This window comes from Artemia franciscana, chromosome 1 (genome assembly GCF_032884065.1).
Source record: "Artemia franciscana chromosome 1, ASM3288406v1, whole genome shotgun sequence".
Taxonomy (NCBI): Eukaryota; Metazoa; Arthropoda; class Branchiopoda; order Anostraca; family Artemiidae; genus Artemia; species Artemia franciscana.
In genome coordinates this window covers 36,631,291-36,644,311 of record NC_088863.1, presented here as the reverse complement: position 1 = coordinate 36,644,311, position 13,021 = coordinate 36,631,291, and the positions used below count along the sequence as shown (strand labels likewise).

The window sequence follows — 13,021 nt, the reverse complement described above, 5'->3', positions numbered from 1 at the left end:
ACATGAAGGGTGTGCGAAAGCACAGGATGGTTGGCTCCCAACCCCCCATTGCACTTCCTGGCTGAAGGACCAAGAAACGGAGATCAGCACCGCTGGTAGGGACTGTAAAGTCCAATGCCGTATTCTTTACCTTTTTTACCTTGTGAAGAAGATTGAAAACCTGATATTATGGTGCTAGAGTGCCCCATTTTTTGGGTCATATCAACGTTTCTAAGATTTGATTAACAAAATGACAGATGTTTAGACATTTGGAGTCCTATGTAAAAATCTGTTCGAAAGATCATATTTTTATTCTTTTTTCCAAGTAATTAAATGTTTGATAAAAAAATAAAATAAAAGATTTTCAAAAAAAAAAAAAATCAGTGATGATATTTTGGTCACCTTACAACTTTAATATTATCCATGAAATTATAATCGAAGCTCATTCCATGTGACTGAGCTAAATAACTCTGTTATTCGGCTGAGTACATGCAGCTCCATTCCTTTGTTTTGGAGTCTAAGAACTTTCTATCTCGCAATCTATAACAATTTTTCTTGCAATCCTCTTGAGTATCAATGCAACCAGTTAAATTGGTCGAATTTAAAGGTCTTTGGCCGAAAGTATGAATACTGTCTGGGCTACAATTATTTTACATTATTCTGAGTAGAAGTATTTAATTGGGCCAAGAATGTCGCAAATTAAAAACATCATCGCTTTGTGAAACTTTACCTTGGTTTTGATCAATTGGATGAGTCACATACACACTGAAAAGGGCTTTGGACCCAGCCCTAAATCTAATAATTTTTGCAGTTTAACTTATAGTTTTCTATAATTTCATGTTTTTTTGTTGTTTTTTTGACAATATTAACCGCTTCCTTGTCCAAAATCAAATCTAGTGCGCCTGTTTGGTCAAAATGTACTCTTGTCAACTATCGGGGTTATGGAAAACAACATCCTTTGGAATGATCATGTTCGAATTTGAGTTGTTTATATTTACTTTTTTAGTTTCCAGCAAGTTATGCACATGCAAGTGAAACTGAGATGCCTGGTGAACTTTGCCAACAGTCCTCGACAATTGAGTATTCTGTCTTAGTAAGTTTTTTCTTCTTTGTTACAGTATCTTTTTTCTTAAACGTTTTTTGCAAATTTAATGTCAGCGTTAAATGTTAAAATTATATATATAGATTTAAAGTTTTACTTGCCCGGGGCCTCAGATCCTCTTGTGCCTCCGGTAGTGATTAGGGCATCCAAAAGGTGATTAATAATTGAAATGTAAACTCTCTTACGGTTGTGCTTTTTATTAGTTGTGTTCAGCGAGAACTTTGTAATGCAATGCAGGCAACTGATCCCGAATCCTCGTAATCTTTTCTGTAATTGTTGGTTCAAGGGGCATTAATTCTTTCATTGGAAAGTAAAAAAAACTCATTGTGGTAAGGCAGACAATACATAAGGTCAAAAGATTTATTTCTTGGTGTCAAGTATTCATAATTCCCTGTAGAAGGAGGAACATGTATGATTAGCTGCAAATATAACATCACACCAATTACACCACAACAGTGACTAAGCCTCAAACCCCGACATCATCACTGGTAGTTTTCACTGCCACTTTTGGCCAGTGAAAACTGGCAGGTTTTCGCTGGCAGTTTTGTGAACCCTAAAAAGGATTGAGGAGATGCTAAACAGTGTCCACTTTAGATGTAGGGAGTACATCAGCGCCCAATAACTAAGATATTTTGCGTCAAGCTTGTAGTACATGCAATTGAACAGTTCTTGGAAGTAAGGAGCGACCCGGTTCAATAGTAACCGAAATTTAAAAAAACAGAAATTTGATACTAATAGATATATTTAAAGATTCAGCTTATTGTCCGGATTTTAAATATATAAGTTTCATAAAGTTTTGTCTTACTCATTCAAAGCTACGAGCCTGAGAAAATTTGCTTTATTTTTGAAAAAGGGGCAAACGCCACCTAAAAATCATATAATCTTAACGAAAATTACACTATCTAAAGCATATCAGAAAACCCTACTGCTTAGTATCAAGCTCCTATCTGCAAAAATGTTGATTTTTTTTTGCCAGAAGAAAGATCACGGATGTGTGTTTATTTATTTTTTTAAGTTTTTTAGGGGGTGATTGTATCAACCCAGTGGTGCTAGAATATCGTGAAACGGCTTATTTAAACGGAAATTAAAAGTTCTAGTGCCTTTTTGAAGTGACCTTAGAGATTGGAGGGCAACTAGGCCCCCACTCGTTTTCCCCAAAAATTTTGAGATAGCCATTTTATTCACCATAGTTGAAAGGTCCAATAAAAAACATGACCCCCCCCCCCAAAGCCCTAAGGGAAATTCTTTAAGTTAAAAAATTTGCCCATTGTTTACGCATAGTATTTGTTACTGGGAAGTAAGTATACATTTTCGGGTGGGGGGGGGGGGTGAATTTCCTGCGTTCGTTTTTCCAGGGGTGAATTTTATATGGGGAGAAGCTCCTGGGGGTGAACTTGTCAAGGGAAATTATACACTGAGGAAACTTGCCAGAATTCCTATACAAAATTCTTCTTATGTGTCTTACTTTCTTTTTTTCGTCTCAATTTTACGCGTGGAGCTGTTAAGTGTAATAGTCCGGGGTAAATTTTTGCCGAAATTAAATTGTCTACAAGATACTTTCTTGGGGAGGAGGATTACTCCGTGGAGATGGGGCCAGATTTCCTGCTATTATACAAAAAAAACGATCAGAAATTAAACACAAAAAACAAACAAGTTTGTTTTTTAGTTGAAAGTTTGTTTGTTTAAAGTTAAAAAAAAGTTTATTCAAAGTTACAAAAATATTGCAATTCAACTGAAAGTAAGGAGCAACATTAAAACTTAAAACGAACAGAAATTATTACGTATATGAAGGGGATTGGCCCCTCTTCAACAACTCGCTCTTTACGCTAAAGTTTGAATTTTGTCCCAAATCTCTAAGAACGACTCCTGAAACAAAAGTTTCGTTTAATTTGAACAATAAGAAGCTCTTTTTTGAAAGTACTCAAAAACTTCCATCTAAAGAGCGAGGTGTTGAGGAGGGGGAAATCCTCTTCATATGCGTAATGATTTCTCTTCGTTTTAGGTTTTAATGTCGCTCCCTACTTTAAACAATGTCACCACATCAACAGAGGACAGACCAATGAGTGTAAACGTCAACCAAAAAAATGAAACAATGTGGCATACCCCATACAAAGTACACCCCACTGTATGAATTAATTCTTAATTCAATGGTTAGTTTAACGTTTAGTTTAGTTTAATTGTTAATATAAACTTATTGTTTCTATTTGATTTTGCCTTGGAACATAACATTGAATGTATTTTCTATGATTAATAGAGATTCGAATTTGGAATACCCAGAAACGTCACAGTAAAATTGTTTTGCAATGAGACAATGGTTCAAATTTCACAATATTTTTTTTTGTTATGGAAATATCCCATCTCTCAGTCATTTCCTTAATTGAAAGAAAAGGAATTTAGCTATATGCATCTGTTGAATAATGTAGATACTGAAACGGTTGTTAAAAAAAAAATGAAATGAAGGGTATCTATGGGTATTTAAATATAGACTTTCGAGAATTAAAAAACTACTTGGGCGACGGACAGGACAACACAATTCTGAAAACTTAAAAAAAAAAAAAAATGCCAATTTAATGAAGTTTATATTTTGAAGCAAAATCCCTTCAGTTGAGCAAAGTATAATTAAAAATTGGAGGAAAAAATGTCTTTTTGATATCATAAAATAAATAATGTTAGAAGGTGTTTATCTCTTATTGATAGACGAATTTGCGTTGACTCTTTCGTCCTTATTCCCATACTCGTTTGTCAATACCATTTATAGTAGACACGCCTTTCATTTTACTCTTTTAACTTCTCCTTATTTACTTGTTGAATTGCAATATTTTTTTAATCTCTAACTCCAGGTTTTACTTTCATTTATCTCTTCTAGTCTGGAATTAAGAATATCCCACCAGTTTTCCTTTATGTTGTCGACACTTGTATTGAGCCAGATGAGCTAAATGCTTTGAAGAGGACTCTGCTTGAATCACTACATAGTTTACCACCGAATAGTTTATGTGGTCTCATAACATTTGGAAAATACGTCTATGTTCATGAGATAAATCCACTGTAAGTACCTTTTGTTGTTACGTTTTTTGTTTCACGTTTACCTCAGTCCATTTTCTGCTTGGCCGACCATACCAAATCATTGGTCCTAGAAAGTTGGAACAGAACTCATTTGAAAGGAAAAAAGCAATTCCCGTGCCCTTTTTAAGCGACCCAAAAATTTGAGGACAACTAGCACCCTCCCGCGTCCCTTGTTTATCTGAAGATATTCGATAAAATTTTTTAGATGTTGCTTGTCTCAGCATAGTTGAAATGCCCAATAGATATGCTTCTGGGGAAAGGGCTGTAGGTTATCCACTTTGTCCATGTTTATCTATAGCATTTCTGAAAGTTTCCAAATAGTTTCAATATAGTGAGTTTCCAATTTTTTTTTTGTCTTTTAGGATAGGATATGATTTATTCATATGAAATACGCATTCAATATTACTTCTACTATTCCCCCAAAGGCTCTTTGGCCTGTCAAGAAGGGGGAAGACAAACGATTCACTTGCTCAGAGAAGAAAAAAAAAATGAAAATTTACCTCATTTTTGTCAATCCCGCCCCCCTTTTGACTGGCCCGTGCCTCCCTAAAGAGGCGCGCCTCCCAGTTTGGAAAACACTGCAGATTTAGTTTTTTGTTGGCGCATGTGCTGTTTTAACGAAATTAGAATAGAAATACATCTGTTTTGGAAAATTATATCTGCATTTCTCTTTTTCAGAGAAACGCAGCTTATATTTGGATATTGTATAGAATTTTGTGGAAACCTACTCAAAAACATAATAATTTATTGAGAGAGTAATTCGCTTTGAAAACTCTCACATTCAATTTTTATCTTACACTTTAGATGGGGAAATTATTTTTGCAGCCCGATTTTCAGGGAGACTTGAGGGAGCATAAAAAACATGCTACTAACTTTGCTTTGAAAAATCTCAGACAATATATTTGTTTTTTTGTGCTGATTTCTGTTATTTATTTTTCATGATTTTGTGGTGTCTACTGTTTAAGTGAACTCACAACAGAAAGACTTCAAGGAAATCTGCAGAATAATGTGGTAATTTGTAGTGTGTCAATCTTATGATAGTTGATTAGTGACTGTATTTTTTTTTCTCTTAATGATCTTTTTGAGGTAACTTATTTGATGAAAGAACAAGAATCTACATAGGCTATTGTATATTTCTGGTTAACCTTAGTTGATAAAATTTGAATATTGAAATAGGCCTCTGCTGAACCCTCTATGTCAGAATGAATGCTTATACACGATAGAGAAAGCAAAACATAAATATAATTGAAAGAAAAAAATCACGGATAGAGAGCTAATATAAAGCGAAAACAACCTGAATAAAAAGAAAAATACCCTTCGTTGATAGAAAGAAAGGATTAAAATACTGAAATTTAATACACCTAACCATCAAGAAATCAAAATAGCCACTCATGAAAATAAAAAAATACTTGACTGAATTTCATAAGACGAAAGGACGTTAAACTAAACCTTGAATTAAGAATTAATTCATTCAGTGGGATGTACTTTGTATGGGGTATGCCAAATTGTTTCATATTTTTTTGTTGGACGTTTACACTCATTGGTCTGTCCTCTTTTGGTGTGGAGACATTGTTTTAGAATTTTTTAAAATTTGTTATGCTAAGGAAAAATATTCTATATGTAAGAACAATTATAATTATATTATATATTTATAATTGTATTAATAAATATACTATATAATAATAATTATAAATATCTAAACAAAGTTACATGAAAGAAATATATAATTTAGCATTGTGATTTGGATATTCCTTTATTTGAGTGCATGTTTTGATAACGTGTCGGTAAATGAAGCAGATCTCTCCCTTTCAGGATTTTTTAATTCAATCGTGTAACTACCTATAATAGTTTCCTGTCTTATTTCTGTCATATAGCGTCTTTTTTTATTACTGTACTTCCTTCTAATAATTGTTGTTATTTTTCAGTGTTGAAAAGGCTTATGCCTTTGAAGGAACTAAGGAATATAGTAGTCAGGACCTTCTGAAGCTATTAAATCTGGATAGACAGACGGCAGCACCAGCCCCCAGACCAGATTACGGTGTACAAGGACAAAGTGAACCTACTAATAAGTGAGTTGGTTTAATATCTATCTACCCTCTTGCTAGCCAAAAATGGAATATTGTCCCATCGTCGCAATAAAGGAGACAAATATTGAATTGAGTTATGTGTATTTCCTTGCCAAATTCTCTGCTAAATCGATCGCTTGGGCCTGTTTTTCTATTTTCTTTAAATTGACTAATTTTCACTAGAATACAGTGAGTGTTTCCAAATTATTGTTTCTTGTATTAGTTGTACGAAACTAGCTCGCTCAAGAATATCACACTTAAATGCATAATTGGTAAAATTCTCCTGCGAAATCGATCGCTTGGGCCTATTTTTCTATTTTCTTTAAATTGACTAATTTTTGCTAGAATACAGTGAGTGTTTCCAAATTATTGTTTCTTATATTAGTTGTACAAAACTAGCTCACTCAAGAATATCACACTTAAATGCATAATTGGTAGTAAAATCGTGTGAAGTATTTTTACCTTCGTAGCTCTTAAAAAAAGTGTTGACAAATTAAAAAAAAAAAAATTAAAATTTTAAACATGTTTTTAGAAAAATTAAAATTTTAAAGTGTCTTTTTTCTGGATCTTTTGCATCATTTTAATTCAAGAAATGTGACGTGTGTTTCATGGTTTTCGTAAAACAAAACCTTTGGTATTGTAAAACAATTCAAGTGATGTTATGGTACATGCCTATACAGTAGATTGTAGACAGAAAAATAAAAAAAAATTGGATTTTTGTGTTTTATTAACAATTATTGTCGCTGTAAAAGAATTTGACGGTTTCCATGCAACCAGTTGTTTGCACAATGTACAATGAAAATGCATATTTTGCAAGATAGTGAAAAATCTAACAAAAGTTTTTTTTTTATTCTTATTTATGAACTGTTGTTTGCAAAATGTAGTTTTTTGTTTTACCTCCGAGATGATAAAAATTAAAATTTTGTGCAAAAAACTCTAAATTCCAATTGTTTCAGCATTTGAGAACATGAATTCCAACTATTTACACATTTTGAAAAAAACGAAAAAAACAACACAAACTTCTAACTATTCTAAGAGTCAAATAAAATGTAGAATCAGTTGGATTGAACAAATTGTTTAAACTTAATTTCTATAATAGGGTGAGTTCTACATATCATTTGAGAAAAGCATGGCATGCCCTTTTTTGAATTACTCAACCACTATATAGTTTGTGCTACTACATATTTTTTTTGTGATGATGTTTTTGATTGACGGGTACACTCTCATCGAAGTTGCTGCTATGTGGTTTTGACTAGTTTGTCTCAATGATTAAATAATTATTGTAACTGTAGTAATTCATATCATTAAGTAATTACAATCAACTATAATCTAGTTCTGCAATGCCAACCAAGTACAAAAACTAATCAATTACACACAAAACAAAGTTTGGGAGGGACATAATTTCTTTCAGCTTAAATCAAATGAACTCTTTGCCAAGTATCTATTTTAATTTTTATCCGACTGAAGTGTCAAGGGAAAAGATAATGGGCGGGAGACACTGCTCTGTAGCTTTACACCCTGGTTTCGCTAGCAGTTGAAGTCCTTTTGGTACTTATATGTTTCAGCGCCTTTGTTAAGTTCTTCATCCTTTGACGTACTATATAACCGGTTTCTCCGTTAGTTTCTTTCAGCTTAGCGTGATACAAGCAAAGACAAGTTACAGAATAGATGAGAAATATATAATTTGCGCTGTATATTTGCACAATAGGGGCGGGGGGTAAAGTATTTTAACAGTGAAGTTAGAAAACAATTCTTATTTTGGTACTTTTATGTTATAGTGCCTGTGTTAAGTTTTTCGTCTAAGTTGAACCTGTTTTTCTTGACTAATCCTAATGAAATATCACACAATTTGATGAAAATATATTACCGTGGAAATAAATTTGTGCTATATATTTGAAGGTTGGGAGGGGTGGGGGGGGGGGGGGTAAAGTTTAGCGGGTCTGTATGCAAAATGTGTCGGGTATAATTGTTCTGCATATTATGAAGTAAAAATTGTTGACAGAGTCATTTGTAACATTTTGGTGTCGCTATATGTGTCAGGCTATTGATTCCAAGCATTCAACATCCCTTCTTCGTAGCGGCGCTGTTATACGATTTCTTGTCTAACTTTGTTGTGTCGACCCCAGGTCGATAGAAACGCAAGTTCAAATGCTATTTTGAATACATGCAAGGTGTGTCATATGTAAAATACTTTTTTTAGAACACGTCTTGTTTCTATGACCAAAGTGTGGTCCCCCTTACTTTTCCCCCACATTCAGGGACAATAATTCTATCTCTTGAAGAATTCTGAGTTGTTGCACTAATGGAATTTATGAACGATAGTTTGTTGGCCGGCTTTCTATATATTCTGTTTCAAAGACTTGGTTTTGTCCCGTTTTTATATAGCCTACTCTCCAATTACTATCCATTCACAAAAAAAGGTTACTACCTGGAATTAAGGTTAAAAAGGCTCGAGTCCAAATGCTTTCCTTTTCTGCTTAACAGATTCGTAGGGTAGAAAGTTTCCGTTACAGTACTAGGCTGATGTTCCACAAGCCCAAGTAATATCCAGAATTCAGTTTTTGTCTTGAAAAGTTCATTATCATATTTTCAAAAATAATGGGATAAAAGTAAGTTTTTTTCTCAAGCCCATTGCTGTGCAATCAATAAAAACTAATTCAAAACAAGCAGATATATAACATATATGAAAGATATGTGAAAAATAAAATTTTCTGTTTGAGAGGTGTGTACATGTATTTTTTTGCTCTTTGACGCATATCAACCTCTTTTTTTCGTCTTTTTTACATTCAGCTTCAGAGGCTGGATTCTTCTTAAAAACGTTCAATCCAGCCCATTTTCTATATACTATACTGTTGATAAGTTACAAAGTGTAAAATATTTGAAGGAATTTGCCTTTAGAAGACCAAGTTCTGGCTTTGAAATTTTTTACATGCCTTGATCTGCTATGTAATTGAGACATTTGAGGATTTTGTATTATTCCAAAAAATAAATTTAACTGCTGGTGAAAATTTCGGCTTGGCAGACGTACAATTGTATTTTTTGCCTCTGTTGTCGCGTCCCCCCCCCCAAAAAAAAAAAAAAATTCAAAGATGCCAAACACTCCACCTCAATTATTATGCTCCTAAAACAGGACTTTTTTTTTAATATAGCACAAAGAATCGCGCATAAACACTTTAGTATTTATGCTGTAGTTTCTCAAACTCTAAAATTTGGTGCACATAATACAAAAATAAAAACAGGTATTAAAAGAATTAATACCCGCGCAGTGTTTTTGTAGTTAAACCAAGATTTTCTGTCAATTCAAGCACAAGCTTTTAGATGATTGTTAATTGTATGATTTTCTCACTTGCTGTAATTATTGGCTATTTTATCGTAGAAAGGTGAAGCAAATTAAAAGTTCTTCATCAGTATAATGAATCTTTATATAGAAGAATTAATGTTTTATTGCAACTAGGACTTAAATTAGGTCTAATATTAACTAAGAGCCTATGCTTAAAAATTATATATTTTTTTATATTTTTCATTCCATTAGATTTTTGAAGCCCCTCAGTGAAACATTGAGTTTGATGGAAGAAATTTTTGAGGGGATTCAGCGTGACACTTTTGAAGTACAAACGGGCAGGAGATATATTCGAAGTGTTGGAGCAGCCCTCTCGATTGCTGTCAACTTGCTAGAGGTATACATTTACTTCTTTTTTTTTAATTTTGGTTTTTATTTTATACTGCCTGTAGACAATTCTATATCTGTTAGGTCTTTGATTAATTGCGATTTTCCTTCTCCCTTTTTTACTGTATTCTCTGGAAATGGCATCAATACTTGGCTAGTCTAGTCCTTTGCCAAGCTTAATGCCTTTTCCACTGACAAACCACCTTCTTGAAACAAGTTTCAGAATCATCATTGACATCGAAGAAATTATAAAATAGGCTGATAAATCTGTATTGTAAACTTCAGAGCAGTAAAATTTATAAGTCCATCCATGACCCATATAAGTCGCAATCCAAGACCAAAGCCGAAATATTCGGAAATTTTTTAAATTAAAGTGTAGTTTTGTTTTTATTTTTGGTTCACTGCTTTATTGAAATTATAACCCGTTTTCTCCTGCTTAATTTTCGTTAACGGAAAAGCAGTGTGGCCCAAAAAAGTCTTTACATGTAAGTAAGTATGACGGCACTAGAACCTTAAGGTCCAAACCAGCGGTGCTGATCTCTGTTTCATGGCCCTTCAGCCAGGAAGTGTAATGGGGGGCTAGGGCCCTGCCATCCTGTGCTTTCGCACACCTTTCCTGCTTATCTTCCCTTGATTTCTCCAGTTACCCATTTAAAGTTGGGTCGACTCTGGCTGAGCTTATAGAGTCACTCCACTGACCCCCGTCCAAAACCAAATAACTGGCTATGCCAGGGATTGAACCCTTGCCCCTTGGACAAAGAATTCTCAAACCAGCGTGCCAACCACTTAGCCAAGACCCATGAGCCAGCAAATATCCCTAATTTGAAACCAAAATCTTGCTTGCAGCTAGTGTCGAAGTCGGGATCTGGATTGCGTGATCATGATCCTGATTTTTAGTGGAACATCAAAATTCAAAATTTTCTTTTGAATGAATTGAAATTTTCTGAAAATTCTGAATGAATTTTGAATTTCATTGGCATAACACCCATTTACATTATGTGTATTTACTATGGTTTGATTACTGTATATAAATTTATACAGTATAATCAAAGTCAATAATTTTTGGCTACTTTCTCAAAACGCTTTTGAAACCAACTCGAGACTGTTTGTAATTTCTAAAACATGTAATAATAACATTACACTACTAATTACCGATTTTTATGTATGTATTGGAATAAATTAATTTAAAATTAGATTCTTGAAAAGTAGTGTTAAAAAGGTGAAAATTGAATATCGCTTATGTTTAAAATGTCGCTTATAGTTGAGATTAAATAAAAAAAACAAGTTTTTTCAACTGAAAGTAAGGAGTGACATCAAAACTTAAAACGCACAGAAATTACTTCGTATATGAAAGAGGCTGCATCCTCATCAACGCCCCGCTCTTTACGCTAAAGTTTGACTCTTTCTCTCAATTCTTCTTTCTAAAACAGTAAAAAACTTTAGCGTAAAGAGCGGGGCGTTGATGAGGAAGCAGCCTCTTTCATATACGAAGTAATTTCTGTGCGTTTTAAGTTTTGATGTCACTCCTTACTTTCAGTTGAAAAAACTTGTTTTTTTATTTAATTTCTGAACGTTTTTGAATCAATGCATGTTTTGATTTTGGCTCTCCGCTGAGGAATAATCAAAGCGAAATTTGCATATTTTTTTTTGGCTCAATGGCTTTCTCATAATTTTGATCGAATGATTTTGAGAAAAAAAGAGCGGGGGACGAAGCCTAGTTGCCCCCCGATTTTTTGGTTAATTAAAAAGGCAACTAGAACTTTTGATTTTTTACGAATCTTTTTATTGGTAAAAGATTTACGTAACTTATAAATTAGCTTACGTAAAGAACTTTTGTATTCTCATGTTTTTATTACATATATGAGGGGATTCGCCCCATCGTCAGTACCTCGCTCTTTACACTAAAGCTTAAATTTTATCCCAATTCATTAAGAATGACCCCCTGAATCACAAAAGCCGTAGAATAAGTAGTTGAAATTACCGAAAATACTTTAGCGTAAAGAGCGAGGTATTAGAAGGAGGTGAGCCCCTCATATGGGTAATAATTTCTTTTTGTTTTAAGTTTTATTGCTGTTCCTTACTTCCAGCTGAAAAAGCTTTTTCACTTTTATTTTTTAATTGTTTTTTTTTTAAATAATGCTAGTAAATCCTGCTCTCCCTTCATGGAAATTTTCTTCTCCCATTACAAATTCTCGAAGGAAAGTTCCCCCAGCATATTCCCCTCTTCTCAATCCCTCCCCCAAACCAAAAAATCCTCCTGAAAACGCCTGTATACTTCCCAATAACCATTACTATATGTAAGCACAGGTCAAAGTTTGTAACTTGTTGCCCCTCCCACGGGGACTGTGGGGGAGTAAGTCGTCCCCAAAGACATAGTTATAAGGTTTTTAGACTACGCTAAATAAAATGGCTATCTCAGAATTTTGATCCGTCGACTTTGGGAAAATAATTAGCGTGGGAGGGGGCCTAGGTGCCCTCCAATTTTTTTGGTCACTTAAAAAGGGCACTAGAACTTTTCATTTCCGTTAGAATGAGCCCTCTTGCAACATTCTAGGACAACTGGGTCGATACCATCACCCCTGGGAAAAAAAAAACAAAAAAAAACAAAAAAACAAAAAAAAACAAATAAACACGCATCCGTGATCTGCCTTCTGGCAAAAAATACAAAATTCCACATTTGTGTAGATAGGAGCTCAAAACTTCTACAGTAGGGTTCTCTGATACGCTGAATCTGATGGTGTGATTTTCGTTAAGATTCTTTGACTTTTAGGGGGCATTTCCCCCTATTTTCTAAAATAACGCAAATTTTCTCAGGCTCGTAACTTTTGATGGGTAAAACTAAACTTGATGAATTTTCTATATTTAAAATCAGCATTAAAATGCGATTCTTTTGATGTAGGTATTGGTATCAAAATTCTATTTTTTAGAGTTTTGGTTACTATTGAGCCGGGTCGCTCCTTACTACAGTTCGTTACCACGAACTGTTTGATACCACCTAAGTAAGGGAAGCTGCTCACTTGATCAATCTTTTCGTTACCCAACGTCACCTTTTCATCTTCACTTATGAGCACTCTGAGCTAGCGAAACCTCTAATAAGTTCATTCATTTTGCTCACACTAGCATCTAGAATGCTTAAATCATCAG

At 33.9% G+C, this 13,021-nt stretch overlaps 1 protein-coding gene across 1 annotated transcript in view; it reads left to right on the top strand.

Moving 5' to 3' along the window:
* Positions 1–13,021, top strand: part of LOC136029085 (uncharacterized) — a 71,894-nt gene that overhangs the window by 8,257 nt on the left and 50,616 nt on the right. The window contains exons 4-7 of the mRNA XM_065707145.1: positions 986–1,072; positions 3,948–4,126; positions 6,070–6,213; positions 9,743–9,887. Coding sequence (XP_065563217.1) covers positions 986–1,072; positions 3,948–4,126; positions 6,070–6,213; positions 9,743–9,887 — 555 coding nt within the window. The remainder of the gene's footprint in view (positions 1–985; positions 1,073–3,947; positions 4,127–6,069; positions 6,214–9,742; positions 9,888–13,021) is intronic.